This window comes from Kockovaella imperatae (genome assembly GCF_002102565.1).
Source record: "Kockovaella imperatae strain NRRL Y-17943 chromosome Unknown BD324scaffold_4, whole genome shotgun sequence".
In the NCBI taxonomy this organism is placed as follows: Eukaryota; Fungi; Basidiomycota; class Tremellomycetes; order Tremellales; family Cuniculitremaceae; genus Kockovaella; species Kockovaella imperatae.
In genome coordinates, this window is record NW_019028944.1 from 204,498 (window position 1) to 229,512 (window position 25,015).

The window sequence follows — 25,015 nt, forward strand, 5'->3', positions numbered from 1 at the left end:
GGTCATCCGATGGACGGACTTATTATATCTCGACTGGACCGGCGGGACGTGCAACACTGATTGCATTACTACGATAACAAATACAGATGGTGTGAGGCGCACCCTCAGCCCCATAGTCTATATGCTACTCCATGTCCTGATGACCAGCGATGACCAAGGCGCCGTGCCTCCTCCCTCATATCCCTTCTCCGCGTGCGAATTGGCGCATCAACCGCCAGCATATGAAAGCCCCGATAGCCGCGCTTACCCCGCCGATACTGAGGAGACGCGAGTCAACGAGTATTCGATGCTTGCAAGGCTCTAGACTCACCGAAATATCAACCCGACTGCCGCTGGAGACGACTCATCCGTGCCTATGGCCTCTGCTCTGCGACTGAGGTCTCTCACTAGCCCATCCTCGTCAAAGCCTAGTCCTGCGGGATCCGCCACCATCCCTGAATCCAATCCTGTACCATTGATTCCTAAGACAGGGTTCGAATTGGGATGATGGGTTGGTAATGGATTTGAATCTTCCATCAAGGCGAAGATGATTGAACTGAGAAACGTGACGAGGAATTGAGGACAGACAAGAAAAAGATTATGTATACCCAGTATGATCCCTGCTTTATCACCGATTTCATTGCCCGCTTGACCTGGGATAGGCGATCGAGGTGAACTTGGTCGATAGGGTGATGCGTCGGATTCTGAATCCGAGTCGGAGGAATCGCCATGATGGATGACAATGGATGTCTCGGTATGGTCAATGCCGACTGTATCGTTTTGGTGTATGAGCGGAGTTAAGCCATCTCCGCTCGTATCCATCGCCGGAGTATTCAGCTTGAGGTCCAAAGAGCTGGGTCTTGAACGTCTGGAACGGGCTGAAGTGACATGATCGTCGGAGAGCGAGGGACGAGATGAGCTAGGTTGAGATTCTCTAGGACTGATTTGAGAGGAATTGTGGGGATGCGGATGTTGAGGTGCAGGTCGGACTATGGAGATAGACTCAGGAATGACAGAGGCGTGAAGCGGTGTAGGAGACTCCTCAGGATCATAGTCATCTCTTGGCGATCCTGGTCGACGATCATACTTCGACCGTGGACCAGACCTATCGACGTTGCCTTCTAGTAGGATTAACTCGCCCAGCAGACAGAACGGAGCCCCTGAAGGTCTGTTAGAGAGTCCTTGTGAGGCCCACTCACATTGGAACAGTGCCCATGAGAATCCGGTAGACCCAATGACGAGGTAAGCGCCAAATGGGGACGTCACGAACCTTGGTATAAGCATCAGTCATTTCTCAGGCTTCTGAGAATGTCACCTCACCATGAGCCCAGCATCGCCAACGCAAACCAAGCCTGAGCAGCGACCCATACCTTCATCAAGGTCAATCCTTTCAGTGGGAACACTCCTTGACCAGATCTAGCTCGATCGAACACGTCTCTGATCCAACTTATGGCGAGTCGGAGGCGACCCGAAGCTCCTCGTTCCTCTTGCATCCTCTTCCAGGTTGCGGATCCCGGAGTCGAGGGCTGATCAAGCGTTTGACCATTCCCATTCAGAGCTTCATACTCTAGTCTCTGGTCAGACGGCAGGACGCCGGATGACTCGACTAGGATCGGGATCGTCATGGCGCAGATAATATTGACGACAGCTTGACAGAACAAAGCTCGAGCTCCCGCTCTGACGGCTGCCGCGCCGACATCCGGATCGGACGGATCGAGTTCTGGGTGAGACGCTTTGTAGACTTCGGTGACCCAGATGGTAGTGAAAAAGAGCACGGGATACCATCCGAGACTACCGATGGGTCAGTCAGACCCAGAACCTTGAATTGAACCAACACTCACGACGCAAAGAACTGGATTGTGCAGACAGTTTTGATTCCCGGTGGTAAAGCAAACAGGTTGTCCCAAATAGCTCTCAGGTTGCTGAAGAGACCATTCTTCTGAGGGCGACTAGGAGCGTTCAGCATTCTCTGGGGGGGGGACGACCCTTCACTCACTCGTCACGTAAGAGCACACGTTCTGTCACCGCCCATGAGGTGAAGAAATGAGCGGTCATGAGAATGGCACTAGTGATGAAAGAGAGGATTTGGAGCTGAGTCTTGCCAAGGAAGGGCAGTACAGGCGGAAGATCCAAATTGCCACTGCGAGCCCAAATGAGCTGACCCTCCAATTCGTCTTCACACTGGGATCGACTCACACAAAGAACCCTGCTAAACCGCCGAAGCCATTCATCCTACCTCCCCATGCGCTCCCTTCCTCCTGTTCTTTTGGAGGCAAAGAATCCACGATCAACGCTCTGTCCGTGCTCATCACCGCATTGATACTGAAATCAATCATGTAGATGGAGGAAACCGCGAGAAAGATGGCCATCCAATTTCCGAACCCGAACAAGGCAGCGACTTCTCTGGACCAGCCAAGAAGCATCATGGCGAATACACAAATTGTACAGCCTGCAATCATGAATGGTCTTCTTCTACCCCATCGAGATCTTGATCGGTCGGCGAATGCTCCGACTAGCGGTTGAACGATGAGGCCAGACAGAGGACCTGCCATGAACACGAGGGACATGTAGGATTTCGACAGGCCAAGGTCGAGCAGGAAAGGAGAGGCTGTGAACGGTCGAGGTGTCAGCGAGTGGTGACGGGCATTTGGATTGGTCTCTCAATCACCATATCCCATTTCAATCGACCAGACGCACTTCAACGACGTCAGCAGGATCCCTCGCGAACGGCGTGCCTGCCCACCTGAATCCCCAGCATGCCGACCGTCAACAACGGTAGGCGTGCCCATTTTGGTCCTTTGACGCTGGGTTTGCCTATCCACTGAACAGCATGATGTGAAGTCGAGCTGGATGATTGACCTCGTTCTTCCAGCTCGAAGTCTTCCGGTCCAGTAGGTATGTAACCCCCTCCCGTCATCTTGTCGATACGCAGATCCGAATATCAGACTTCTGGAATGTTGTCCAATCGCACCGCTAATGGATCCGCCGCTGCTGCCGGCCTCCAACGTTGACAGAGAAACTGTCTGTAATCCCCTTGTCCCTTTCTCTACTCAGCATTTGCCTTCCACTCCAACAATTATGCAAGCTTAAGACGACATCGACTTGGTTCAAGCTTGCTACCAACTTAGTTCATTGCTCACTACTGTCGCACTGCGCGTCTTCGATACGGTCTACCCCGCTAAGCGGGTAACCTGAATAAAGAACCAGTAACACGTGGTTGATCGTCAATTTTATTTTTCTTTTGGGCAGCACGCCCCTTGGATGAACGAACAACTTTAAAGACTCATCCATCTTCTTTCTTTGTTGACCGAGGATCCTTCCAGTGAGGTCAACGTCTCAGAGAGAGTAGTGAAAGATCTCCTCGTCATCTGATTCATCTGGTGGTAATCCATCCGACCCAACTACACACCATGTCCGCTCCTAACCCCAAGGCTTTCCCTCTTGCCAACGCTCAGTTGACGAACCAGGTGGGTTGTACATGGATCCAGTGGCAATGAGACCAGAGAGAGCTGATAGATGATTCGCCAGATTCTCGACTTGGTTCAGCAGGCATCTCACTACAAGCAATTGAAGAAGGGGTGAGTGTGTGGGCCATCTACAGCTATCCATCCCTCTTGATGCCTCTTCTCTCTCTCTCTCTCAAATATCTCTTCAAACCCCATCACCGCTGACTGACAGCCCTCCCCAGTGCCAACGAGGCCACCAAGACTCTCAACAGAGGTATCTGTGAATTTATCATCATGACGGCCGATGTCGAACCCATCGAGATCGTTCTTCACTTGCCACTCTTGTGCGAAGACAAAAACGTCCCATACGTTTTCGTCCCTTCCAAGACCGCCTTGGGTCGAGCCTGTGGAGTCACTAGGCCCGTCATCGCTGCTAGTGTGACCACCAACGAAGCCAGGGAGCTCAACAGTCAGATCCAAGCCGTCAAGGTGAGTAGCCGGATGGAAGAGCTGAGATGAGATGCTAATGTCTCGTTCAGAATGAGATTGAAAAGCTGCTCATCTAATAGGCTGAAGAAGGGAGACCGGAATAGATATGGGTATAGGGACGATGGAAACCTGATGCATCGATGATTGGAGATTTCTGGGCGCTTGCTGTGCACGACAAAGGTTATGCGGAAGCGAAGGTCGCAAGCAGATGCTGTGCTCAGCGCTCAGCGATCCAGATGATTTGACCTCTTCGCTGTCCAAACCTGTATTGGATTACGATCTATAAGTCACTCGTCTTATAATCATCGTCAGCCCTCACTGGGCATCGCTGTCCTCCGAGGATTTCAGCGTCTCCCGCCGCGGAAACGTTGAGTCGTTCAGACTCGGACGATACCGATCAGAAACGAGTTGATTGATGCTATCTCGCTTCGAGCTCTACGAGATAAGGGTGATCAAGCGAGTGACACCTGATGCTAGCATCTTTCCTATTGCCATGTTCGTATCATAATCTTGGCTAACTTCAGTCATTCCACCGTCTGATTTTGAGTGACTTGGGAAGGACAGTAGATAGGTGAGTGGCTCTTTGTGTCTGTGGCTCCGGTGAGATGGGACATTTGTCGTGCAGCTGCACTGCGATGAACGCCTGGTGCGACGACCTAGGGCCAAGCCCCCATATGTCATCATGAAGTTGCTGAGGAGCTGTCCCGCCTTCCACGTTACATGCTTTCCCCCTCATCACCACAATGACCGTCATCTCATCGGACTCCCGTCTTCATCTCGCCTCCCATTTTTTTGGGAGCAACGAGTCGACATTGTTTCCTCATCTTTGATCCTTCCTTCCTTTCTTTCTCGTTCGTTTCTTCCTCTTCATCTTCCGTCGTCACGTTTAGATCACATTGAATAGCTATTGCGGAGAGAAGGAGACGACACTGACCCAACGTTTGTTCGCGATTACATTCTTCCGCTCACTTATCATCGGCGCTCCATCTGCCCCTCATACTCCTTCGGATCTTCGCGACTCGCCGATCCGCCAAACCTCCACCTAAAAGCAAACTCTCTCTCTCTCTCTCTCTCTCTCGTCTAATGTCCTTCTCGTCAGCATCTCGATCTCTCTGGTCTGTTTCTCCCTCTTGTATCATCACAGCCACTTCACCGACGACATCAACAACAGCAGCAACAGCTTCAGGGCGAGCATTACATGTATCAAATCTCTATCGGAACAACCATTTGAACCGGATCACTCCTCAACGACGCCGCCCATTTCATTCCACCATGTCGTCTCAAGCCAACGGCAGCAGCAAACGGCATCCGGTCTTAACGAAATCAAGCATCAATCCTGCAGTTCTCGAAGTTGAGTACGCAGTTCGTGGTGAACTTGCACTCAAAGCCGACAAATACACGCATGAGCTCGCCGATGGAAAGAAAGATTTACCCTTCGACAAGGTCGTCACGGCCAATATCGGGAACCCACAACAGAAAGGATTGGACCAAGTTCCTATCACTTACTGGCGACAGGTCATCTCATTGTTGGAATATCCGAACCTAATGGAGGAGCATCTTGAGATCGCCAAGCAGATCTACCCCTCAGACGTGATTGCTCGAGCCAAGAGCTTACACGAGGAGATTGGAAGTGTGGGCGCCTACACCGTTTCAAAAGGAATCTTGGGGATCAGAAAACGAGTAGCTAAATTCATCGAAGGTGAGGAAGGTTTCAGCTCGACTCGATGTGAACTAAAAACCCTTTGATGGTAGAACGCGATGGGTACCCTGCCGATCCCGAGAACATCTACCTCACTGCTGGGGCTTCCGCTGGTGTCTCGCAGATCCTCGGTATCGCACTGCAAAAAGGAGACGGCTGCATGATCCCTATTCCCCAGTATCCCCTCTACACCGCTACGCTCGCCTACGTTTCTGCCAAACCCCTCCCATACTACCTCTCCGAAGCGGACAACTGGTCTTTAAACCACGATACCCTCGTCCAGACGATCGAAAAGGCCAAGAAGGATAACACGCCCGTCAAAGCTCTGGTCATCATCAACCCTGGCAATCCAACGGGTGCTTGTCTCCCTGAAGATGCGATGAAACAGGTCGTGCAGCTCTGCTATGATCACGGTATCGTCCTGATGGCAGATGAGGTGTATCAGTACAACATCTTTGATCCCGAGAACAAGCCATTCATCTCGTTCAAAAAGGTCTTAAGGTCAATGCCGAAAGAAGTGGCGGAGACTGTCGAGTTGATTTCATTCCACTCGATATCAAAGGGCGTCAGTGGAGAATGCGGAAGGAGAGGAGGGTACTTTGAATGTACCAATTTGTCGGATGAGGTGATGGAGCAGGTCTACAAGATGGCCAGTGTGTCGCTGTGTCCTCCCGTCACGGGGCAGGTGAGTGCTGAGTCTGCAGGGAGCCATCGGATGCTGACGATTGTCCTGCCAGGTCGGTGTCGACCTTCTCGTATCCCCTCCCAAACCCGGCGAGCCGTCTTACGACCTTTGGAAGACTGAGACCACTACCACCCTCTCCCACCTCAAAGAACGCTCCCAGTTCATGGGAGAAAGGTTCAACTCCCTTCCTGGGATGTCATGCCAACCAGCCGATGGTGCGATGTATCTGTTCCCACGGATTGAGATGCCTCAAAAGGCCATCGCAGAGGCAAAGAAGCAAGGCAAAGCGGCGGATGTAATGTACGCCTTGGACCTATTGGGTGAGGCACATGCGGACTAACAGGCGGATTTTCTCTCATACTGACTCTTCATCCACAGACGCCACGGGTATCTGTGCCGTTGCTGGATCTGGGTTCGGTCAAGAACCGGATACCTACCATCTCCGTGTGACTGCTTTATGTCCGGGTGTAGAGAATTACGTGGCGAAGATCGAAAAGTTCCACAAGGACTTCATGAGCAAGTGGCAGTAGGCAGCGGAAGGGCTGGGCATAGAGAGAGAGAGAGAGACGAAGTAGAGTGACCATCTTGAAGAAGTTTGAGGATGGGCTGAGCGGGCACTCAGCATGTGCACACATTCATGGGATACTATTAATCGATATGCATGTACATTGACAACCTTAGCTACCAAAATTCAGATCCTTTACCAACCCTGATCAATTCCATTCGCCCCGGTCCTACAAGACGGGCATTGTCAGCTCGAGCCCCAAGCGCCTGACAGCTGAGACTGCGGTGTCAACTCACCATCATCCTCTCGTTAGATTGTTGTTGGACGAGAGGCGATTTCCGCTCCGCAGCCAATTTGGCAGACAACTGACCAGCCTTCGGATTAGAACTATTCACTCCTTTTCCTTGAGCCTAGATCGTCGGGAATCAATGCAATATCAGCTACCGTACTTGCTCCCTCCAGTTCAAACACGGGGGCTTAGATGAATTCTCACCGCTTTCGCTCTCTCTTCCGCTGCTTTTAACGCTCTATCTCTTGCGTCTCCATCTGCATCTCCAGTTGAGCCACCCAGCACTCTCGGTGGACTAGCAGCTGCGTTTCGTGGTGGTGCTGATGCATGTGTATTGGCCGGTGCATGAGACGTACTCTGAGGGGCGGATCCAGATCCCAGTCTTTGACCTTTGCCGCCCGCCGGCGGCTTGGCGGGGTCGGACATGCAGTTTCCCATGGCGATAGCAGAAGTCACGGGAGTTCACCGTAAATACTGTAAATAGAGGTCTGGAGACAGGTAATTGAGTGTTGGATTTGACTGCTTGAGCACCAAAGTCTATCGACGAGAGAGCGGTGCCAAGATTGCTTTGATGAGTTCGTTGGGTTGGGTGAAGCCGGAAAGTGGAAGATAGCAGCGCGAGCTGGGATAAAACGGCCTTCCAAAAATGACGTCTCGAAATCGGGTTCCCAGGCGTCTTGTCTGTCCACTGTCCTTGCCAATGCTGTACGTGAGGCTCGACAGGAGCACCGGTCGCACCGTCTGTCTACAACCACAGCATTTGAGCCGAATGGACAAGCTGCGTAAGATCGCCGGGAAAGCGGCGCGCTTGTCAGGAAATTTGATCCCGTTTGTAGGTTAAAAGTACTGATACATGGCAAAATGGGGTGAGATGGGCATTGGTAAACGCTAAGTTATACGACATACAGGCAGGGTACAGGTCCGTGGCGAGGTATCTGTGCTTCCTGCTATCTGCTCTTCGATCTCTGCTCCGCTTCCTGTTCTTTGCTATCCTGTCTTCTGCTTTCTTCCACCTCGCTGAGGAATAGATCCCGACGCTAAGCTCCCTCGCTGACTCGTTCCCAATCTCCTCCACTTCCCATGCCACTACCGCTAGACGTTCCTTGGCTGTCTCCCGTGGGACTTCCGCCTGATCCGAGACAGCAGGCATCAGCGACATCCTAATGAAACCGGACTCGGTACTCACCCTCATCGATATCATCGATACTTGCGGGAGCTTGTGGTGGGGGACCACCGGCGCCGAAACCTGCTCCTGCTCCTGCGGGTCCACCACCGGTCAAAGAAGTGAGTTCAAGCAACAGTGCAAAGACGGGAGGAGGTGCGACTTTCTGGTAGACTGAAACGAGAGTCAATGGCCCTGTATACGGTAGAGAAGCATTGAGGGAATTAGTTAAGCTTACTCATGAGAAGCTCGACAGGCTGGGGATAAACTCTCAGAGCACGGTAAAAGTGAGCGGCGGCTTCGACGTAGCTATCAGGGCCTGATGAATGTCGGTCAGCACGTAGATGGACGCTCCCTCGCCCAACTCACCCATCGCGGCGAGCTGTTCACCCTGTCCGACATGCTCTTGGAAGTACATCTCTTGTTGCTCTGGGGCACTTGGTGGAGATTCCGCTTGAATCTCTTTGAGCGCTTCACGGAGAAGCTAAGAGGAGAAGGATCAGCGCCGACTTCCAGCTTTGATGTGCATCATAGACGGGGTGTCCAAAGCTCGTAAACCGGCTGACTTGGATGATGGCTCAGAATCCCAAGACTCACTTTTGAGTTTCGGTCCTTCTCCGCCTTGTTCCTTGCTTCAGCAGCGGCTCGGACTTTCTTATGTTGTTTCTCTAGAAAAGGTTGTCAGCTCCATATCACCGTCGAGAGCCCCCATCGAACAGAGCGAGTCTGGGACGGCCTGACCCGACTCACTGATAGACTTTCTAAACTCTGGGTTATGTCTCCTCTGGTAGTCAAAGTAGACCGCATATCCTACCAGTCCAGTGAGGATCGCACCGGTGGTGATCAAAGCGACTTGAGCTGGAGTCCTTGAAGCCATCTTGAGTTGACTGGGGCGAGTTTCGTATAATAAGACTGTCGAGGAAGGTGATCCGATGCCAGCGTTCAAAAATTCGCCTCTGAAATTTGATTCCGTCAGACAGTGGGTGTGCTAATGTGACCACCACCACCACCACCGCTGTGTACATCTATCTCAACTGATTCAGCTGGATTCAAGCTGTTAGATACTCTATTGTACACCGCGTAATGTCTGAATCAAGCTCGAAATCCAAATACGTCCCTCCTCATCTTCGGTCCAGAACCGGCAAAGCATCGGACCCACAAACGGTCACGACCCAAAGGCCTGGATCTCGAGACCGAGTCAACGGCTCTGGACCCTCTTCATCATACTCTGGTAGCGCGTATCAGCAACCTGGATCAAATCGTTCCTGGACCGCTCAGTCTCAAGGTTCAAGTTCTTCTCGAACATCATGGTCACATGGTGGACAGGACCCATCTCCAGCTTACCAACAACGAGGTGGCAGTCATGATACGGGACGATGGGGTCAGGATACGAAACATGCTTCTCGAGGTGCACGAGACCAGTATCCTGGTTCTGGAAGACCATCTGCTTATTCTGGATCGGGATCAGGATCGAACAGCCGTACACCGCATACTTCCCCCACGCTGCACGTCTTCGGAGATAGCTTTGTGGGACCTTTCAAGCTCTTATCCGATGATGGCGTAAAATTTCAGACGTTCAAAGGGTCTTCAGCCAAGGTAAAGTCCGGACATCTTGAACTATGGCCATCTACTGATACTCATACACCTCTACTTTCCAGGGTCTGAACAATCCGAAATCCTTAAAACAAGTGTCGAAAGAGCTCGTACCTATTCTGAACAATCTCCTCGCTCCTCCACCTTTTGCCTACTTTCCATCCTCCGGAAGATGGGCCCTACTGATCTTTGGAAATGTCGACCTGCAGATCAACTACCTCTGGCAACTACAACATAAGCCTATCAACGCTCAGACGTTCGCCTCCAATCCTTCCAAAGGATCCGCTGAAGATTCTGCTTCCATCGCCGCACCTGATGGAGAGCTCGATGATACCCAACACGTCCTAGCAACAGCCACCGAAACATCTATGAAAGGCTCTGCACTGGGTCCAGATTTGTTCGTCAAGGCTGTCGTTTCTGCTTACACTGCTTGGCTCCAACGGGAGATCGTAGACGGGCCTATCGGCCAGAGAATACGCGAAGGAGGAAAAGATTCAGGGTCGTCTCGGAAACGAGGGACGAGCAAGGTGCTTATCGCCGCTGCCTTACCTCCATTGGTGGAGGATGAAGTTCTTCCCCGCATCCCGGAGAAGTATGTAGAGAGACTGGAAGAGGATCACGCAAAGAGGCAAGAAGCGATGGGCAAAGGAGACGCGGAATCTGGACCGGCTGAAAGGATTTCCAAGACGCCATGGGCCAGGAGCAAGGATACGGACCCCCCGGTGAACGATACCTTGGACGGTGTATCAACGCTTCATATTTCAGACGACTTGGACAAGGGTTCAGATATCAGGGGGAGATCCCAACCTGAGACGAGGGATGGCCAAATATCGCCTCAATCCAGTTCGACGGAATCATCCAATCGATCCAGTATGTTTGATGTTTCCGCTATGGAATCATCAACCCATACCACTTTGACAATCCCACCATCCTCCCCTTCTGCGAGGAAGAGCGCGTCCTCGGTAGATGCCTCGGATCTCGCGAAAGACAGTGGTGCCAAGGCAGAGTCGAGCAAGACATCCATTGAAGAGCTCCTCAAGTACGACCCTCCGCTGTGCACTCTACCAGTCAGAATCCTCATGACCAATCAGTACAACAGGCAGCTTCGAACTTTCTGTGAAGCTCACCCGGATATTTTCTCCTTCATCGATATCACCAATGCCATGCTCGCTGGCAATTATACTTCCTCGCCCATAGGTCGAGCTGATCGATCCACTTGGGCCTGCCCTGTAGACGCTACAAACATTCATCCTTTATGGGAACCGACGCTGCCACTGTGGTTGGAGGAGTTGAAGAAAGTAGGCGTACCGACTGAAGGTTATCGCATCACAGTGGACGCCGAAGAGACTTTTAGAGCCTACGAGGCTGATAAGCGAGAGAGAACGGCGAGACAACCTTGGGGTAAGGATGGACATGCAGCCGCGGCCGCAGCGGCAGACCTAAGTGGCACAGGTGACCTGGAAGGTGGAGAAAAGAGGAGGATCAAGCTTAGGGATGAGTAGGGAGAAAGAGAGAGAGAGAGAGAGAGAGAGAGAGAGAGAGAGAGAGAGAGAGAGAGAGAGAGAGAGAGAGAGAGAGAGAGAGAGAGAGAGAGAGGGGGGGGGGGGGGGGGGACCGAAAAGATTTACAGTCTTGCTCATACATGTTGCGTATCTTGCTTACTGTTTGTCATTGTGATATGCTACCTCATGTACAACGCTATTAGCAGAGATCTCTCCCCTCGCACAAGCCAATCGTGGTCATATATCTTCAGTTCTCTTCCGAATGGAGAATGCGTGATATCTAATGAAGAACGAGTCAGCACTCGATTGAGTTACACTGCATTCAGCAATCAATGCCGTACCTGGTGTACAAGGCCTGTTTCTCCGCATCAGAGATATAAGCGGCGACTGGGCCAACTCTCAGTTGACCGTACTGAACGTTGCACTTACTCAACACGTCGACCTCTGAGTCCGAATAACCTCCATACTCCACCATGACCAATCGAGCAGCTTCAAGGAACGCAGTCGTGTTGATGACGTGAATCTTGCCGAGTTGGCCCATGCGTCCTTAGTCACACAAAGTGAGCTTAGAATGGTTTTGCTATGGCACGATGAGAGCTGCTCACCCTCACCGTGTCCTATAGGAACACGCATGTCATTGCCTACAATATCTTCGTTGCTGAAGATATGTACCACATCGTCGACCTGCGAGTCAACAGACGAAAAATCAGTCAAGTGACTCTTTGGAATAAAACAACAGACACCAGCGGATGTCGTGAGCTCATCATCACCTTGAAAGGCGCCATGCCTGCATTCTGAAGCGATCGATGAAATGCATCTGTCCAAGCTTGAGCGCCAGTCGGCGTCTTGCCATTGGACAAGATGGGCGGTGAGGACGTATCGAAGACGAGCAGGATACCTCCCCTTCGGAGCAATCGCCAGGCATTCTTGAGTAAGAGAGGGAACGACGCAATCTAGAAAGGTGTGGGAAATCTCGTATCAGCTGGCATTGGCTTGTGGACACTATAGCTGACTCTGAGATGAGAGAATCGGATATGTATCACGTCGAATGATTCAGGCTCGTATGGGAGATCTTCGAGATCTACAATGTCCCATCTGACAGAAGGAGCGTCAGCGCACAGATTTCGTATTCTTAGACCGTCGAGCGCTGACTCACTCGACATTCTCACAGGTCTCCCTGTCACGCAACGAATCAGCACAACAGGTATCCTGCCTCGCTTGAAAAACCTCACCGCTCCTGTATCGGCACATTGTCACACCCGACGACCTTGACCCAAGGGAACATCTCCGCCACGTCCATCGCCCAGACCCCTACGCCCGTCGCCACGTCTAATACTCTACCATCGGGCTTCTCCCTCAGGACCTCAGTGACTGGCCCGAGAAATGGATACCCCAGCAGAAGCCGCGTGAGCCAATGTTGAGCTTCGACTCGCTCCAGCTCGAGACTATCGCATGGCCATGGAAGGGGACCCGGTAGTCGAACACGGCGCCCTCGCCAGAGGGCAAAGTATTCCGAGGGTTCACCTGAAGACCACAGGCGTGAGTGCAAGAGGATCCTCGCATTCCGGCCACGACCGGCTCACCTGAGAAGGTAAACGTAATGGGGGACCTTGATCTTGGAGTCAAAGGTAATCTCTCGAAGCGATGTGCTCTATGGAATCGATTACTCCTCTGATCAGCGATCTGAGCTGTGGTGATAGCTGAAGCAGCTGCCATATCGATTCGAGCTGGTGATGCTGCATCATTGAGGCCAGAATTGGATAGCTGAAGACGTGGTTGATGAGCCATATCTCGATAACCACTGGGTGGTGTGCCTCCGCTATACGTTTCGTAGTCTTTTCTCGAGCGCCGAGAGGTAGAGACGCTAGACACGTTCCGAGCTGAACTTCTACCTTTGCCTCGAGTTGAGGAGTCGTGCTTTTGGATGAGGTCCGGTAGAGGTTTTGGTAGAGGTGTTACCAGGGGAACGGGAAGAGAAGGTATGATGGGCGGAGTATTCGACGTTGCACTGATGGGAGTTGGCAGTGGAGCCGAAAGCGCATGAACCATATGACGAGATGAATTTGATCTGGCGATGGCTGTAGACGGAGAGGGATGGAACACATGACTGGGAGTGGAACTGAGAGGGGTGGGTACACTAGGAGCGCTAGGAGAGACCCCTAGGTGATGTTTCTGGTCGAACCTTTTGCTTCGATTCGATAATGGTCCTATTGGATATGGGACAACCAAGGGGCCTGCTGATGATGATGATGATGACGTTGTTTGAATCTTGGGTCGAGCTCGTCTCGGATGTTTGGGCTCAGGATGATCGAAGGCCGGTACAGTGGATCGTCTCGTTGATCGAGGTGGGTTTGGATCTCCTGCGATTCGAGACAAATCCTCGCCGGTTGGCGTTGTCCCTGCAACGAGTGAAACATCTTGAAGGTTCAAGTTATGCGACGGTGATCGCTTCCTTCGTTCTCTGGGCATGATTCCGCTTGATTGGCTCTATCGTTGAGAATGACTACCGAGCAGATAGGTTCTGTTCAGTATGCGACGACCTCAAGGCTATCAATGAGAATTTCAAAGTCGAGATGCGCTTGATCAAGCGACAACATCGGCATGTTTGACGCTGATGATTATCTCTTGCTATATTGGCTCGGGAGCTTCTTTCCAGACAGCCAGCGACCGGTAGCGTCCCCCTCCCCTTACCGACACAACACACAATCGAGGAGATGGTGTCAGTCAACGAGGTAATAGAATGTATCCTGTCAGTGAGAATCATAACGTCAGAAAGGCATCTTTGCCGCTGGTATATCTCGGATACCAAAACATCGCAGATGGAAAGGGAGGGAGCGTCCCGATTGTATCAAGGGAGAGGGACGTTGTATGTGTGTGCATTCCTGATTGCTGTCGGTATTGAGATCCGAGCCGGATCATAGCAAGCATCGTCTTACTTGTAAAGGACGCGACCTGAAGTCCCAGGTCCGAAGCCAGCCATGATTGTAGACACTGGGGGTTTGTGTGGGATGTATCGAGTGATTGATTTCCTTCCTGCGCGAGTGACGACCAAGGGCCTTTGCTTGTGACGATTTAGTCAGTGAGACGAGTATCACCACGATTGTGCTGCGAGGTTTGTGCTATGGCTCTCATAGTTGGTCACAAGTCTCTCGAATGATACACAGAAAGGCGAGAGCGTTGCAGAGTGAATTGCAGAGATGATTCCGACCTTGTGACGTCTTTCGGGTGAATTTATATTCCAGCAAAGGGTCATCGCCACCACCAACCACATATTGACCTCCAACCACCTTCGACTGCGATTCTGTTCTTGACCTGGATCTGAGAGAGGCCAGAGCAAGGCCTGGGTAGTAGTAAGCTCTGTATCCTGAGTCCCTTGGGACGGGTTCGAATCTGTATCCCTTTCCACTTCGTCAATTACAGTCGCGTGTCCATGGACTTATCGACTCGGTGATAAGGGGTGGAAGTCATCATCCAAATTCTTTCACGCCATCATCATGGGCACATCTCAATCGCGATTGGGTGGGTCCCGTCTACAGGATGGAGAGCTTCACAGGGATCAAGAAGCGTTCGATGGGAGTCTGAACGAAGTCTCTGATGGACCTCCTATTCCATCCTCTTCCATTCATCGGCAACGCGGCGGCGGCGGCGGCGAGTCATCCAAGAGAGGACGAGGATCCATTACGGCCAGTTCATCTGCCAGTCTCAATGGATCGAAAAAGGGCAACAAGAGGAGGAATATTCAGTCTGAAGACGAGCTCCCTGCTCCGGCGTTAGCGGCAGACCCATCGAACACATCTCAACCTACATCCTCGCTTAGACCAACCCCATTGGCCTCTACACGTACGCGATCACGCACTTCCATCCTCTCTCGACCTGTCTCTCAATCCTCCACTGAGATCCGATCAGGCGGAGCTCTGCATCGAGTCATGTCTCGCTTGAGGTCGCATCGTTCAGCTTCATCGAATAGTCTCGCATCGACAGGAATCACAGCCAGTGCCGCGGCAACGCCAAACTTGGCGACGCGACCTGCACCCATCACTCTGCACTCTACACCCTCGCTTCCTACCTCTCCAGGCCCTCCAGTCCTCCTCTCCCATCTCATCTCTCCTTCCCTGTCATCAGCTCAGAATGATCAACCCTCCTCGGCGACCCTGGACCCTCAGCAGATCGCTCGTCCTGACAATACGACACTATCAATGGACGACCTCGTCAAGCGGATCACAGAGATCGAAAGCGATCTCGGACCTCGCATCATGTCAATCTTTGAAGATGCAGGCGAGACGGACGCAGAGAGAACATGTTCGACAAACTTGGTCAAATTGTACGATCACATGAGTTCGGAAACTCAGCAAGGGAGGACATTGGAAGAATTCGATCATATGCGACGAGCCTCGGAACAGCTTCTTCAGTACAGAATTCAGCGACAACAGATTGAAAATCATCGTTTGAGGGAGGAGAATGATCGACTTAGACAGGCTGAAGCGAGGTTGGAAGAGATTCTCAGGGACACAGAAGCGGAGCAACAAAATCCTCTGGCCCGGACCGATTCACCGTCAGACGGATCCAGTACGACCCCTCGCGTACCAGCTGGAGCTGTCCTTGTCATTCAAGGTCTAGTTCAAACTCGAGCAGAAATCTCAGAGAGCGAAACGAGCACCGGTGCCACAGCGAATTCCGATACTCAGTCCTTATCTGGAGTCGGTTCAGCGTCAGACCATGGTGCAGAGTCAGAAGAAGAAATCTCAGCATCGTGGCCGCGACGATCGCGAAGATTGGCCAATCGGGGCCAAGCATCCAGGCGTTCAAGTGCGAACACTGATGTTTCGGAACTGAGCCTAGAAGCCCAAGTCCGAACCATTGGTAACCTCCTCAAGTGAGCTTGAGGTGTCCAGATGCAGTTGAGACCTTGACTGATATCTCGCAGTGTCGCAGCGGCAGCCATCTCTACGACCTTGTTGACTCCTGAGAACTCTTTGCGGAATCGAACCCGGCCAAGACCTTCAGTTAGCAGCACTATCACCTCGTTTCTCGATCGTTTCAGAAGTCCAAGGCGAACCAGCAGTCCCAATGTCGAAGCTGCCATTGGGGACTATCTGCGAAACGCCCTCAGGGATTCGAGCGGAAACTACACCAACCCGGGTGGAACATCTAGTGAGAGCTCGACAACCATTTCCGGAGACGGTGGACTGGACCTTGTCACAACTGTCTCAGACGAGTTCAGGGGCTTCCTCGAAGGTCTTCAGAGAGACCTGGTCGAATCACTGAGGGAATTTTCACTCCCCAGTACCGAAACCAGTACGTCTCAGTCGCCAGACATACCTCAGACGGAAGATGATCTGTCGCCCGCGATGGACCCAGTCGATTCGGATGCGCCTGTGATGTCCACGCCGCCAGCTCAAGACGTGCACAATGCGATTCCAACCTTCCATCATCAGCCTGGGCAGAACCCGCTTCCCACTGTCCAGGGCGATGCAACTCGAACGCGCACGGGGATATCGGGAGGTCACGATGGTCTGCCTCGCCGACTAAACTTTTTCCGCGCTCATCTTTTCCCTCCCGTCCGAGGGACCGATCCGTCGATACCTGCCGGACCAGACGACCAAGACGCCATGGTCCCGTGTGTATTTGTCGGCGTCCAATCTATTCGTCATGGGCCAGATGTGACTGCAGAAGAAATGATCAATCATCCTGACTTCCCATTCCCCGATGGACAAGTGCCACCTCGAGCGGCGGCTGGAACTCCAGCTTCCGAAGCTCCACCAGGCACACCAGAGGATGACATGACTCCAGGGGAGATGCTCGACTCGGCTTTCGCCTCATTGTCCAGCAATCAACCTGTCGACTCGGCGTTGCCTTCCCCGGCCAATCTCGAAGCACCACCCCCATCTCCTCTCTCCGGCGCGTCACCAACATTCTTGCCTCCCGTGACTCGACCACGTCGACCATCATTACGCTCTCGAATAAGCAGGATGATCTCGACTGCACGCCCCGACCCGCCTCCTCCGTCGGGTCAGGCTAACACCTATCTGGTGTACGTGATTGGGGGCAATTATCCTCGAAACCACCCTATCCTTCGAATCCCTGCACTCATGACGGGCGATCCACTGACTGACGAAGATATGACTTTGATTGGCGAGCTACTTGGCAATGTCAAGCCCCCCGTTGCGACTCGGGAAGAGATCGAAAGTGCGGGATTGAGAATTGTCAAGGGGTCCGAAATGGTGTCATTGGGAGAAAAGGGCGAGATACTCCACAATTGTCTCGAAAGGTGTTTGGTGAGTAGGCGGCGGCGGCGGCGGTGGCGGTGGCGCGAACGTCTCTGCGTCTGACAAGACTGGAATCGGGCTCGTTGACACGTTCTTTCCGTGCTTAGATCTGCTTGTCGGATTATGAACCTGAGGACGACTGTCGAATCCTGAAATGTCGTCATGCGTATCACAAGCCGTGTGTAGATCAATGGCTGAGTCAAGGAAGAAACAGTTGTCCAGCATGTCGTACAGAGGGTGAGTGCATGATTGCATCGCGGGGTCAGACATCGATGCCTTCAGCGCTGACTCTCTCTGCTTTGTAGCTGTCAACAAATCGAGCCCGTCGACGCGATCGACAGCGGGACCAGCGCAAGACTCTAATATCGCTGAGACAGCTGACCAACCTACCACGTCCAGCATCAATCTCCAGGAAGTGGATTGATGCAAAAGAAGCAGATCGAAATGCTCGCATCCCCAAGCCGATCAAGAGGGTCATAGACCCATGTAGCATATAAATATGATTTTCTGTATCCATTCTGTATCGTGATGCAAAGATGCCATTCACACTGTGTTGTCAAGTTTGTCGAGAACGACCTGTTCTTCTCAACCATATCATGCATTTTTTTAAATCAGTATACGATCGATTCCTTTGAATGTTGTCGGAAAGTCAGAGACATCTCGGGAGGGCGGACGAGATGAGGTAAAGGGGTATGGGCGTGTAAGGGTATGCCTGCCAGTCGAGGGACCAGACTCGATCGGTAGGTACTGATTTGGATTCGAATTGGAGCATCAAAGCTAGGCCGCGAAGGTCCTCCCAATCTATGACTCCTGAGTCGAGGCGACACCACGGTAATACTTTGCAGTCTCCACACCGTGATAAGGATGGTTGACAACATTGAACCTGGAACCCACCCGATGGATCAGCACGAGCCCATGGGGTGTAGCACGCAAATAAGGACTCACCAGGGCAACGCGACCATCATGAATTGACTAAAGGTAGAGTTCCTAGCTGCCACGGCTTGCATATAGGGAGATAAAGAGCTTGATCCATAGATCGGTAGACCCTTTTGAGCCCGATTGGAGAGTTCTGCAAAGTCCTTCTTGACTTCTCGAGAGTTTTCAGATGCGCCCCAGAATCGTTCTGAGAGAGACACAGCGAGGGTCAGCGACCGTCGAATGAGACCCGGAGTGTATTCCGGGATCAGATGAGAAAGAGAGAGAAAGCCATGCCCACTCACTGCTGGACTCCATGTATGCCAGCGAGAATCCGACGAAGAATCCAAAGAGAGCGTTCACTCGGATAGCACTTCGGACGGTCTTGACTTCGAATCGGGAGGTCGTGTCCCATCGGTCTTAGTAGAGGAGATGCGTCAGCATAAGATCTAGTACACAGGCAGGAGGAGGAGGTGCGAATCTCAAGAAGACCGACCGGCCCAGGCAATGATGATCTCGCTCAGAGTGTGATCTTCAGCTGATCACGAGGGAATGGACATGGGGCAAGATCCTGCTCAAAAGGAAGGGGGAAGCGGGCCCGGATAATTCGACCTCCTAGACAAAGCGCCCACCCCTAGAACGACTCTCGGTCCTTTGCTCGGCTCTCGCTAGACTCACTATAAGACAAATACAAGAACGGCGCCAAAGTCGTCATTCCCAACATTCCAGCCCAATCACTGGCCCGCATGTACCGTATGACTCTTCCAACATGAGGATCAATGTCGATCAAGGGATAGTCTCCGAGTGACTTGTGGATGGGAATACGAGCACGCGTATGAGGTGTTCGTGGGTCCGGTTGTTCAAGCCAATTGTTCACTGGTTGAGAAGAGGTAGGAAGGGGTTTAGCAGAGTAAGTCGAGGTCGAGGAGGAAGAAGAAGAAGAAGAAGAGGAGGAAGCAGACGACGATGAAGATGAAGCAGAGCTTGAGCCCGAGGCTGACGAGTGCCTTTCGTCCTTCGCCATGGTGTGAGCTGCTTTGAGACCAGACGCTCCTTCTCTGGATAGATGATACCCCCGCTGGATGGATGGATGGATGGATTGAGGACGCCCACCACGCAGTAGAGGTCCCCCGGCGATTTGCGGCGATAATTCCAGAGTGGCACACACTGTAGTGGCATTTCATCGACAGCGAGCAGGCATGGCTTCGTATACATCCCATATGCATACATGCGGCCATCCGCTTCTAGGATCTATGTATACATAGCTTGCTGGGATCAAGACGCTCCATGCATCCTGGATCTGACAATGGGGGGCAAAAGCGCGTCGGCTGCTGGAGCGCTCCGTATACCACTCCCCACCCGCCCTGAAATGGGACGTGAAGCACCTCTATGGTCTGGACGGGACCCAAAAGGCCAAGCGCTTAGCTGCTTCGCGAAATGATCGCTAGTCAGACTCGGATAAGAGACAACGACGGCCAGGAGAAAAGGTTAATGGCGCGCTGTCATTCCGAGCATTGCAAATATCCTCAACAGCTTAGGTCGCAAGGCCGCTGGCCTGATTCATTGCGCCGCGGAACTGATCCAAAGTAAGCCCATACCGCCATATGACAAATGATCATCTGAGGTGTCTTACCTGCTCGATCTGCCAGATCAGGTTTTCTTCCTTGATCTTCAGAGCGGATCTGCGTCTGGAGGGAAAAAAACCATTTAGCTTTGACATACGAGCTGTCGACAGAATTTCCGCACGAACAGAATGGTGACGCGCAGGCACTCACTTTTGAAGCATTGTTACACGTTTCGCAGCGTACTCCCCTGCCTCATCCACGGGCATCTGTAGGTGAATGTCCAGTCCTAGGTCTAGTGTCATCTGGGACGTGTCCGGCCTGGAGTGACGAAAAGGGAAGTCAGGTTAGCCCCCAGTTGCAAAGGTAGGAAGACTGTAGCGAGTACAGTCTCATCGCAACGATCCAAAGATGAACTGTCTGGCAGGCACAGCTCACCACCGACTCACACGATGACATCGACATAGACTCCAGCACCGAGGTCCATCATCGCCTCTTGGGGCCGCCGAGCATCGGCGACGAGAAGCTTGGCTTTTTGAGATACATCATCACTTTGACCTTATCGTCAACATGTTGTTCGCAGATGTACACGAGACAGCAAAGAGGCATGAAGCTGGATCTCATGCACGCCTGAAGAGTTCCCGGCTGTTGAGATGGACTGACTATTCTGCGATGTCTTGCTCCAACTTTGCCAGATTTCGCCTCAATTGATCCAAGGAGGGCAGGAGGACGGTGTTCAGGTGAGAAGCGTAGGTCTGCAGCTTGATAGTGGATGTGCCGTCGTTCATTGCTGCAGTCGTGATTCCGGTCTAATGGACTATGGTTGCATACAAAGAAGCCCCGTGATTGGGACTGCAATTCATCTTGACAGCGGACAATGCCGCCGATTCGAGTTAAGAGATCACCTGATCAAAATTGAAACGTTTCGAACAGCAATACATAGACATTTCAGATCATGATTCAAACGTTCATGAATACTATCGAGGCATGAGATCTCCTTGGCGTGTTCTATTCTCAGGACGTGATCAAGTAATGGCAGATCGTTGCCCCTCCCGTTCGTCGGTCAGTTCCTGTTCACTCGTCCCGTGTGTCCTGTGTCGCATTTTTTTCTTCCACCTGGCACCGTGGCTTCTTCGGATGACATTGTGACACTTTGTGCGACTGTCACCCAGAGGCTGTTTTGTTAGACGGGCACTCATCCTCAATTTTCTCGCGTCTTGCCGTTGTAGTACTACTGTCTAGTAAACGGGATAATTTAATGCATCTCCTCTAGGCAGGTGCCACTCTTTTTTGTGTGGTGTGTCTCACATGAGATCCATCCACGTTTTTGTCTCGTAGGTGTCGATCCCCCCTTCTGCCGATCAAACAATAATGACCCCCCTACTCGATGCAGCGTGATAAGGGTGACAGTCTCGGATATTTTTCCCCCTGATTTGATCGAATGGTACGATGTTCGCCCAAAAAGCCTGACCCAAAGAGATTGTAATGTCTCGGGGAACAAAGGGTCAGTCAGCTGCTCAGCTCGCTGCTGCTGCTCGCCCACAGACAGCAACGGGATCAAAAAATTTTGCCGGCGAAAACCCAGGAGAGGTGAAAAGGGAAAGGACCACGGGAAAATCGAACCATTGATTTTTTTTTTCCCTTTCCTCTCTCCCCCCCACCCGCAGGTCAAAAGTGGCAGTGTGGCTCTTTCTTCCCACTTTGGGTCAGTGGAGAAATGCAGCGGGACAGAGCTCCAAATCCCATAGCCTTGGGCCGTCCCTCTGAGACACCCGTGCAGCCGGCACTGACCGACCCGGTCAAGGGTTTTCTCTGCCGATCAACCATGTCTCGGATCTTCTACCCTCCAACAGTCCAATAGCCGAACCAAATTTCCTCCTGTCCAGGCAATCCCGTCATGTATCCCGTTAGTGTGACTTTTTTTTTTTACAACCTCCTCGAGGAGTTTGTAGGTCGTCCCGGAGAGTCAAGCTTCTCTGACCCGGTCCACAGCTTTCGCTCTCGCCTGTGGCCAGCTGGGAAAAAAGAATGAAAGTGAGGGTCCTTACCGGGAGCGCCAGATGAGGAAAAACCAGCGTCATGCTGACCTTCTACACTCTCCTTCGGGACGTCGACGCACCGGCAAAGAAGGGGGTGGCCACAGGTCCCGGAAAGCTTGATGAAAGCAAGCAGTGGCTCCGAGACCAACCCACATCCCCCTTCCCGCTTGTGTTCTTGTGAAGAGCGGGGCGAGAGACGGAGAATCATTTCACCATGTGCAATATGGTCCCGTGTCATCCCGCTACGATGAGAAAGGGGGTCTGTGCTGGGATGTGGGACATGAAGAGAGGTGAATGGACTGGACTAGGCGGGAGATGTCTATCCAAAAACTTGACGGGGAGGACCCACCTCCCAAAGAGGGACAGAGCACGATGGGCAGGGAGGAGGAGAGACCATCGCGACGAGGTCGGGGTACCCTGGACATTCTCTCAGGTCCTGACCTGTCCCGTCTCATCATGTTTCGGGATATAATTTCACTAGGGCTCTCGCGAGGTCGTCATGGGAAAGAGCAGTGTCAGCCTCTGGGAGCCATGATTATGGCATTCCGCGAACCTCTTTCTTAAGAAGACTTTGACCCCCCCAAAAGTCCTTTCTTCCCATCATTTCTGTTCGTCGTGCTTTTGACATTCACTCATTCATTCATTCACACACTTCATCAAGTCGATAGCGACCCAGTCACCATCGACTCTGGACTGATCCACTGAGGAAGTACTCGGCTGGATTCTACTGGGACCAGCGCTTGATCGAACAGAGTCGCTTCATTTGTGGCAGAGAGAGAGACACCAGCAAAGGATTTTCCTCCCTTCTCTTTCTCCCGCCCTCCCCTTTGAGCATTCCTTCCTCATTCATTCCTTCTTCCCAAGATGCTCATCTCTAACCTCAACCTCGTCTCCATCCTCTCCTTCTCGGCCACCCTCTTGGCTACATTGCCCTCCGCTTCAGCTTTCTCTCATTCAAACTTCACCTTGGAGAAGAAGTGGCATGGAGGTGGGGGCAATAGCGGCGGCGGCTCCTCCTCTCAGTCGCAGACTTTGACATGTGCTGCCATCTCTGGACAATTCCTTGGTTTCAGCTTCGATTTTGGATGTCTTTGTGAGGCCGATGTCTCGTCCTACTGTGACAACAACGGAGGTGGATGGTACTTGGAACAATTGCTTAACCAATACGTGAGTGCCACAAACCAAAAAAATATATTCAAATCACTGATATCAATTTCAGCTACAAGAATACGGAACCACCTTCAAATACCCTGCCAACGCTCAGCCTACCTGTGACGGTTACGGAGGATATACCTGTGGAAGTCTTCAACGAACCAGCAACGGTTGTGGATCCACCAACTGTCATCCCTCCACCTGCTCCACGAGCGGAGTTTGCTGCCCTCGAGGTCAGACTTACAACCCCAGCACCCAATCATGCTGTGGATCCACGGGATGTAACCGACAACAGACCTGTACGCCTATCTACTCTTGCTCGACCTACGAGAGCAACGGCATTTGCTGTAACACCAACCAACAAGGATGGACCGGATACAATACCGTCTGCTGTCCTCCTGGTCAATCTGAGCAAGGTTCCAGTGGAAACTGTGTCTGCAACCAATGTGGTTACACCGTGGACCCCAACGACTCTAGCAAGTGTGTCTCCACTTGCAGCAAGTCATCTGGCAACGCGCTTTACGCCGACTCCAGATGCCACCACACCTGTCCTCAACAGGGATGGACATACTACAACACTCAGTGTTGCCCACCCGGAGCCAAGGAAAACCAATGGAACCAATGTTACTGTACCGCCAAAAACTATGAGCTCGTTGGATCTGGCAACTCTCAAACTTGTCAACCTACCTGTTCTTCCGGTAACAAGTGGTGTCAGACCACTTGCTGTCCTAATTACCAAGAAGAGAACTCGCAAGGACAATGTGTCTGCACTCAACCCGGCTACATCAACAACGGCAATGCTTGTGTTCAACCCACTTGTTCCAATGGACAGATCTTCAACCCTGCCACCGGCATGTGCACTGATCAATGTGACACCGCCAACGGTTATACATATCAACAGAACAACGGACAAAGCTTTTGCTGCAAGCGAGGCATGACCGCTTGTCAGACTGTCTGCTGCCCTTCCGGAACTTCGGAAGTCGGTAGCACAGGTGTCTGCTGTACCCCTGGATCTCAGGTCGTCGGCGGAATGTGTGTCTCTCCATCTGGAGGATACACCACGACCACCACTGGTATGGGCCCTGGACCAACCTCTGGACCTCCCGGTGGCGGTGGACCTCCCGGCGGTGGTGGTGGTGGACCTCCCGGTGGTGGTGGACCTCCCGGTGGTGGTGGACCTCCCGGCGGTGGACCTCCCGGCGGCGGCGGACCCCCCGGTGGCGGCAGTGGACCCAACTGGAAGCGAAACCAAATCACCTTGACTGAGGAAGAGAAGATGACCGACTCTTACCGATGCCCTGCCGGTCTCGCCGCTTGCCCCGTCACCGGCGCCACCTCTGAAGGAATCTACGAATGTCTCGACACCTCATCCGACTTGCAATCCTGTGGAGGATGTGCCAGCTTGGGTCTCGGAAAAGACTGTACCGCTATCCCTGGAGCCAGATGGATGGGTTGCAACGCCGGTCAATGTGAAGTCTACTCATGTCGACCAGGTTGGAAACTCGTCAAGGGACAATGTGTCAAGCCATGAGACATGTTCGACCCCCCAAGACACGACTGAAAAACCGAAAACAACAAAAAACAACTAAAGCAAAAAACCTTGTTTATAGATGGATCTCGCTATACCTCACCCAGTTGCTGCTGCTATCTGAATTTAAAATTATTGTGGACATTCACTCCTACCTTGTCTTCTACCTATCCCGACATTCTCTCTGAACGCCGTCTTCTGGGC

The 25,015-nt window shown here is 52.2% G+C and overlaps 11 protein-coding genes across 11 annotated transcripts; 5 read left to right on the plus strand and 6 right to left on the minus strand.

Moving 5' to 3' along the window:
* Positions 1-45: 45 nt before the first annotated feature.
* BD324DRAFT_620105 (major facilitator superfamily domain-containing protein) lies at positions 46-3,110 on the minus strand. Its single transcript, XM_022015245.1, has 9 exons — positions 2,723-3,110; positions 2,648-2,675; positions 2,176-2,587; positions 1,976-2,119; positions 1,821-1,928; positions 1,300-1,770; positions 1,179-1,249; positions 311-1,139; positions 46-257 (listed from the first exon to the last, which is right to left on the minus strand). Exons 1-9 carry the CDS (start codon positions 2,894-2,896, stop codon positions 176-178), a joined length of 2,319 nt encoding a protein of 772 aa, XP_021872161.1. The 5' UTR covers positions 2,897-3,110; the 3' UTR covers positions 46-175.
* A 132-nt stretch (positions 3,111-3,242) lies between these two features.
* BD324DRAFT_620107 (50S ribosomal protein L30e-like protein) lies at positions 3,243-4,067 on the plus strand. Its single transcript, XM_022015246.1, has 4 exons — positions 3,243-3,446; positions 3,508-3,557; positions 3,668-3,914; positions 3,965-4,067. Exons 1-4 carry the CDS (start codon positions 3,390-3,392, stop codon positions 3,989-3,991), a joined length of 381 nt encoding a protein of 126 aa, XP_021872162.1. The 5' UTR covers positions 3,243-3,389; the 3' UTR covers positions 3,992-4,067.
* Positions 4,068-5,186: 1,119 nt separating this feature from the next.
* On the plus strand, positions 5,187-6,828 carry BD324DRAFT_649618 (transaminase; the record flags this gene model as incomplete). The annotated part of the gene is made up of 4 exons (XM_022018022.1): positions 5,187-5,613; positions 5,667-6,298; positions 6,351-6,618; positions 6,677-6,828. The coding sequence occupies 4 exons, from the start codon at positions 5,187-5,189 to the stop codon at positions 6,826-6,828; spliced, it is 1,479 nt and encodes a 492-aa protein (XP_021872163.1).
* A 128-nt stretch (positions 6,829-6,956) lies between these two features.
* Positions 6,957-7,886, minus strand: BD324DRAFT_620109 (hypothetical protein). Its single transcript, XM_022015247.1, has 3 exons — positions 7,297-7,886; positions 7,100-7,213; positions 6,957-7,032 (listed from the first exon to the last, which is right to left on the minus strand). The coding sequence occupies exons 1-3, from the start codon at positions 7,528-7,530 to the stop codon at positions 7,012-7,014; spliced, it is 369 nt and encodes a 122-aa protein (XP_021872164.1). The 5' UTR covers positions 7,531-7,886; the 3' UTR covers positions 6,957-7,011.
* Positions 7,887-7,928: 42 nt separating this feature from the next.
* On the minus strand, positions 7,929-9,276 carry BD324DRAFT_620113 (mitochondrial outer membrane translocase complex, subunit Tom20 domain-containing protein). Its single transcript, XM_022015248.1, has 6 exons — positions 9,005-9,276; positions 8,852-8,922; positions 8,624-8,738; positions 8,493-8,573; positions 8,279-8,428; positions 7,929-8,221 (listed from the first exon to the last, which is right to left on the minus strand). Exons 1-6 carry the CDS (start codon positions 9,129-9,131, stop codon positions 8,130-8,132), a joined length of 636 nt encoding a protein of 211 aa, XP_021872165.1. The 5' UTR covers positions 9,132-9,276; the 3' UTR covers positions 7,929-8,129.
* Position 9,277: 1 nt separating this feature from the next.
* On the plus strand, positions 9,278-11,395 carry BD324DRAFT_679998 (hypothetical protein). The gene is made up of 2 exons (XM_022019061.1): positions 9,278-9,850; positions 9,913-11,395. The coding sequence occupies exons 1-2, from the start codon at positions 9,338-9,340 to the stop codon at positions 11,347-11,349; spliced, it is 1,950 nt and encodes a 649-aa protein (XP_021872166.1). The 5' UTR covers positions 9,278-9,337; the 3' UTR covers positions 11,350-11,395.
* Positions 11,396-11,827: 432 nt separating this feature from the next.
* BD324DRAFT_344500 (hypothetical protein) lies at positions 11,828-14,180 on the minus strand. The gene is made up of 6 exons (XM_022012535.1): positions 12,933-14,180; positions 12,582-12,873; positions 12,506-12,526; positions 12,363-12,444; positions 11,955-12,302; positions 11,828-11,895 (listed from the first exon to the last, which is right to left on the minus strand). The coding sequence occupies exons 1-5, from the start codon at positions 13,816-13,818 to the stop codon at positions 12,060-12,062; spliced, it is 1,524 nt and encodes a 507-aa protein (XP_021872167.1). The 5' UTR covers positions 13,819-14,180; the 3' UTR covers positions 11,828-11,895; positions 11,955-12,059.
* Positions 14,181-14,843: 663 nt separating this feature from the next.
* Positions 14,844-18,039, plus strand: BD324DRAFT_607803 (hypothetical protein; the record flags this gene model as incomplete). The annotated part of the gene is made up of 4 exons (XM_022014084.1): positions 14,844-16,222; positions 16,274-17,624; positions 17,723-17,852; positions 17,921-18,039. 4 exons carry the CDS (start codon positions 14,844-14,846, stop codon positions 18,037-18,039), a joined length of 2,979 nt encoding a protein of 992 aa, XP_021872168.1.
* Positions 18,040-18,416: 377 nt separating this feature from the next.
* On the minus strand, positions 18,417-19,554 carry BD324DRAFT_577550 (C-terminal of NADH-ubiquinone oxidoreductase 21 kDa subunit-domain-containing protein; the record flags this gene model as incomplete). Its single annotated transcript, XM_022013266.1, has 4 exons — positions 18,417-18,498; positions 18,561-18,738; positions 18,836-18,949; positions 19,209-19,554. The coding sequence occupies 4 exons, from the start codon at positions 19,552-19,554 to the stop codon at positions 18,417-18,419; spliced, it is 720 nt and encodes a 239-aa protein (XP_021872169.1).
* Positions 19,555-19,733: 179 nt separating this feature from the next.
* Positions 19,734-20,911, minus strand: BD324DRAFT_620128 (Prefoldin subunit-domain-containing protein). Its single transcript, XM_022015249.1, has 5 exons — positions 20,756-20,911; positions 20,542-20,643; positions 20,306-20,413; positions 20,164-20,218; positions 19,734-20,106 (listed from the first exon to the last, which is right to left on the minus strand). Exons 1-5 carry the CDS (start codon positions 20,878-20,880, stop codon positions 20,065-20,067), a joined length of 432 nt encoding a protein of 143 aa, XP_021872170.1. The 5' UTR covers positions 20,881-20,911; the 3' UTR covers positions 19,734-20,064.
* Positions 20,912-22,995: 2,084 nt separating this feature from the next.
* On the plus strand, positions 22,996-24,814 carry BD324DRAFT_607804 (hypothetical protein; the record flags this gene model as incomplete). Its single annotated transcript, XM_022014085.1, has 2 exons — positions 22,996-23,298; positions 23,351-24,814. The coding sequence occupies 2 exons, from the start codon at positions 22,996-22,998 to the stop codon at positions 24,812-24,814; spliced, it is 1,767 nt and encodes a 588-aa protein (XP_021872171.1).
* Between the last annotated feature and the right edge of the window lie 201 nt (positions 24,815-25,015).

Excerpts from the sequence above, each read along its gene's own strand:
- BD324DRAFT_620105 (XM_022015245.1), bottom strand. The coding sequence starts at position 2,896 with ATGACGGGAGGGGGTTACATACCTACTGGACCGGAAGACTTCGAGCTG. Across the intron at positions 1,771-1,820 it reads ACAATCCAGTTCTTTGCGTC|TCTCGGATGGTATCCCGTGC; the intron begins GTGAGTGTTGGT and ends ACCCATCGGTAG. Across the intron at positions 1,140-1,178 it reads CTCATGGGCACTGTTCCAAT|GGGCTCCGTTCTGTCTGCTG; the intron begins GTGAGTGGGCCT and ends ACAGACCTTCAG.
- BD324DRAFT_620107 (XM_022015246.1), top strand. The coding sequence starts at position 3,390 with ATGTCCGCTCCTAACCCCAAGGCTTTCCCTCTTGCCAACGCTCAGTTG. Across the intron at positions 3,447-3,507 it reads ACGCTCAGTTGACGAACCAG|ATTCTCGACTTGGTTCAGCA; the intron begins GTGGGTTGTACA and ends ATGATTCGCCAG. Across the intron at positions 3,915-3,964 it reads GTCAGATCCAAGCCGTCAAG|AATGAGATTGAAAAGCTGCT; the intron begins GTGAGTAGCCGG and ends TGTCTCGTTCAG.
- BD324DRAFT_620109 (XM_022015247.1), bottom strand. The coding sequence starts at position 7,530 with ATGGGAAACTGCATGTCCGACCCCGCCAAGCCGCCGGCGGGCGGCAAA. Across the intron at positions 7,214-7,296 it reads CGGAAGAGAGAGCGAAAGCG|GCTCAAGGAAAAGGAGTGAA; the intron begins GTGAGAATTCAT and ends CCGACGATCTAG. Across the intron at positions 7,033-7,099 it reads AATCTAACGAGAGGATGATG|GACCGGGGCGAATGGAATTG; the intron begins GTGAGTTGACAC and ends CCCGTCTTGTAG.
- BD324DRAFT_620113 (XM_022015248.1), bottom strand. The coding sequence starts at position 9,131 with ATGGCTTCAAGGACTCCAGCTCAAGTCGCTTTGATCACCACCGGTGCG. Across the intron at positions 8,923-9,004 it reads AGAGTTTAGAAAGTCTATCA|AGAAACAACATAAGAAAGTC; the intron begins GTGAGTCGGGTC and ends AACCTTTTCTAG. Across the intron at positions 8,222-8,278 it reads TATCGATGATATCGATGAGG|GCGGAAGTCCCACGGGAGAC; the intron begins GTGAGTACCGAG and ends GTCTCGGATCAG.
- BD324DRAFT_679998 (XM_022019061.1), top strand. The coding sequence starts at position 9,338 with ATGTCTGAATCAAGCTCGAAATCCAAATACGTCCCTCCTCATCTTCGG. Across the intron at positions 9,851-9,912 it reads TCAAAGGGTCTTCAGCCAAG|GGTCTGAACAATCCGAAATC; the intron begins GTAAAGTCCGGA and ends TCTACTTTCCAG.
- BD324DRAFT_344500 (XM_022012535.1), bottom strand. The coding sequence starts at position 13,818 with ATGCCCAGAGAACGAAGGAAGCGATCACCGTCGCATAACTTGAACCTT. Across the intron at positions 12,445-12,505 it reads GAGACCTGTGAGAATGTCGA|ATGGGACATTGTAGATCTCG; the intron begins GTGAGTCAGCGC and ends TCCTTCTGTCAG. Across the intron at positions 12,303-12,362 it reads TCCGATTCTCTCATCTCAGA|ATTGCGTCGTTCCCTCTCTT; the intron begins GTCAGCTATAGT and ends ACACCTTTCTAG.
- BD324DRAFT_620128 (XM_022015249.1), bottom strand. The coding sequence starts at position 20,880 with ATGAACGACGGCACATCCACTATCAAGCTGCAGACCTACGCTTCTCAC. Across the intron at positions 20,644-20,755 it reads GAGCAAGACATCGCAGAATA|TGATGATGTATCTCAAAAAG; the intron begins GTCAGTCCATCT and ends ATAAGGTCAAAG. Across the intron at positions 20,107-20,163 it reads TGATCTGGCAGATCGAGCAG|TTCCGCGGCGCAATGAATCA; the intron begins GTAAGACACCTC and ends ACTTTGGATCAG.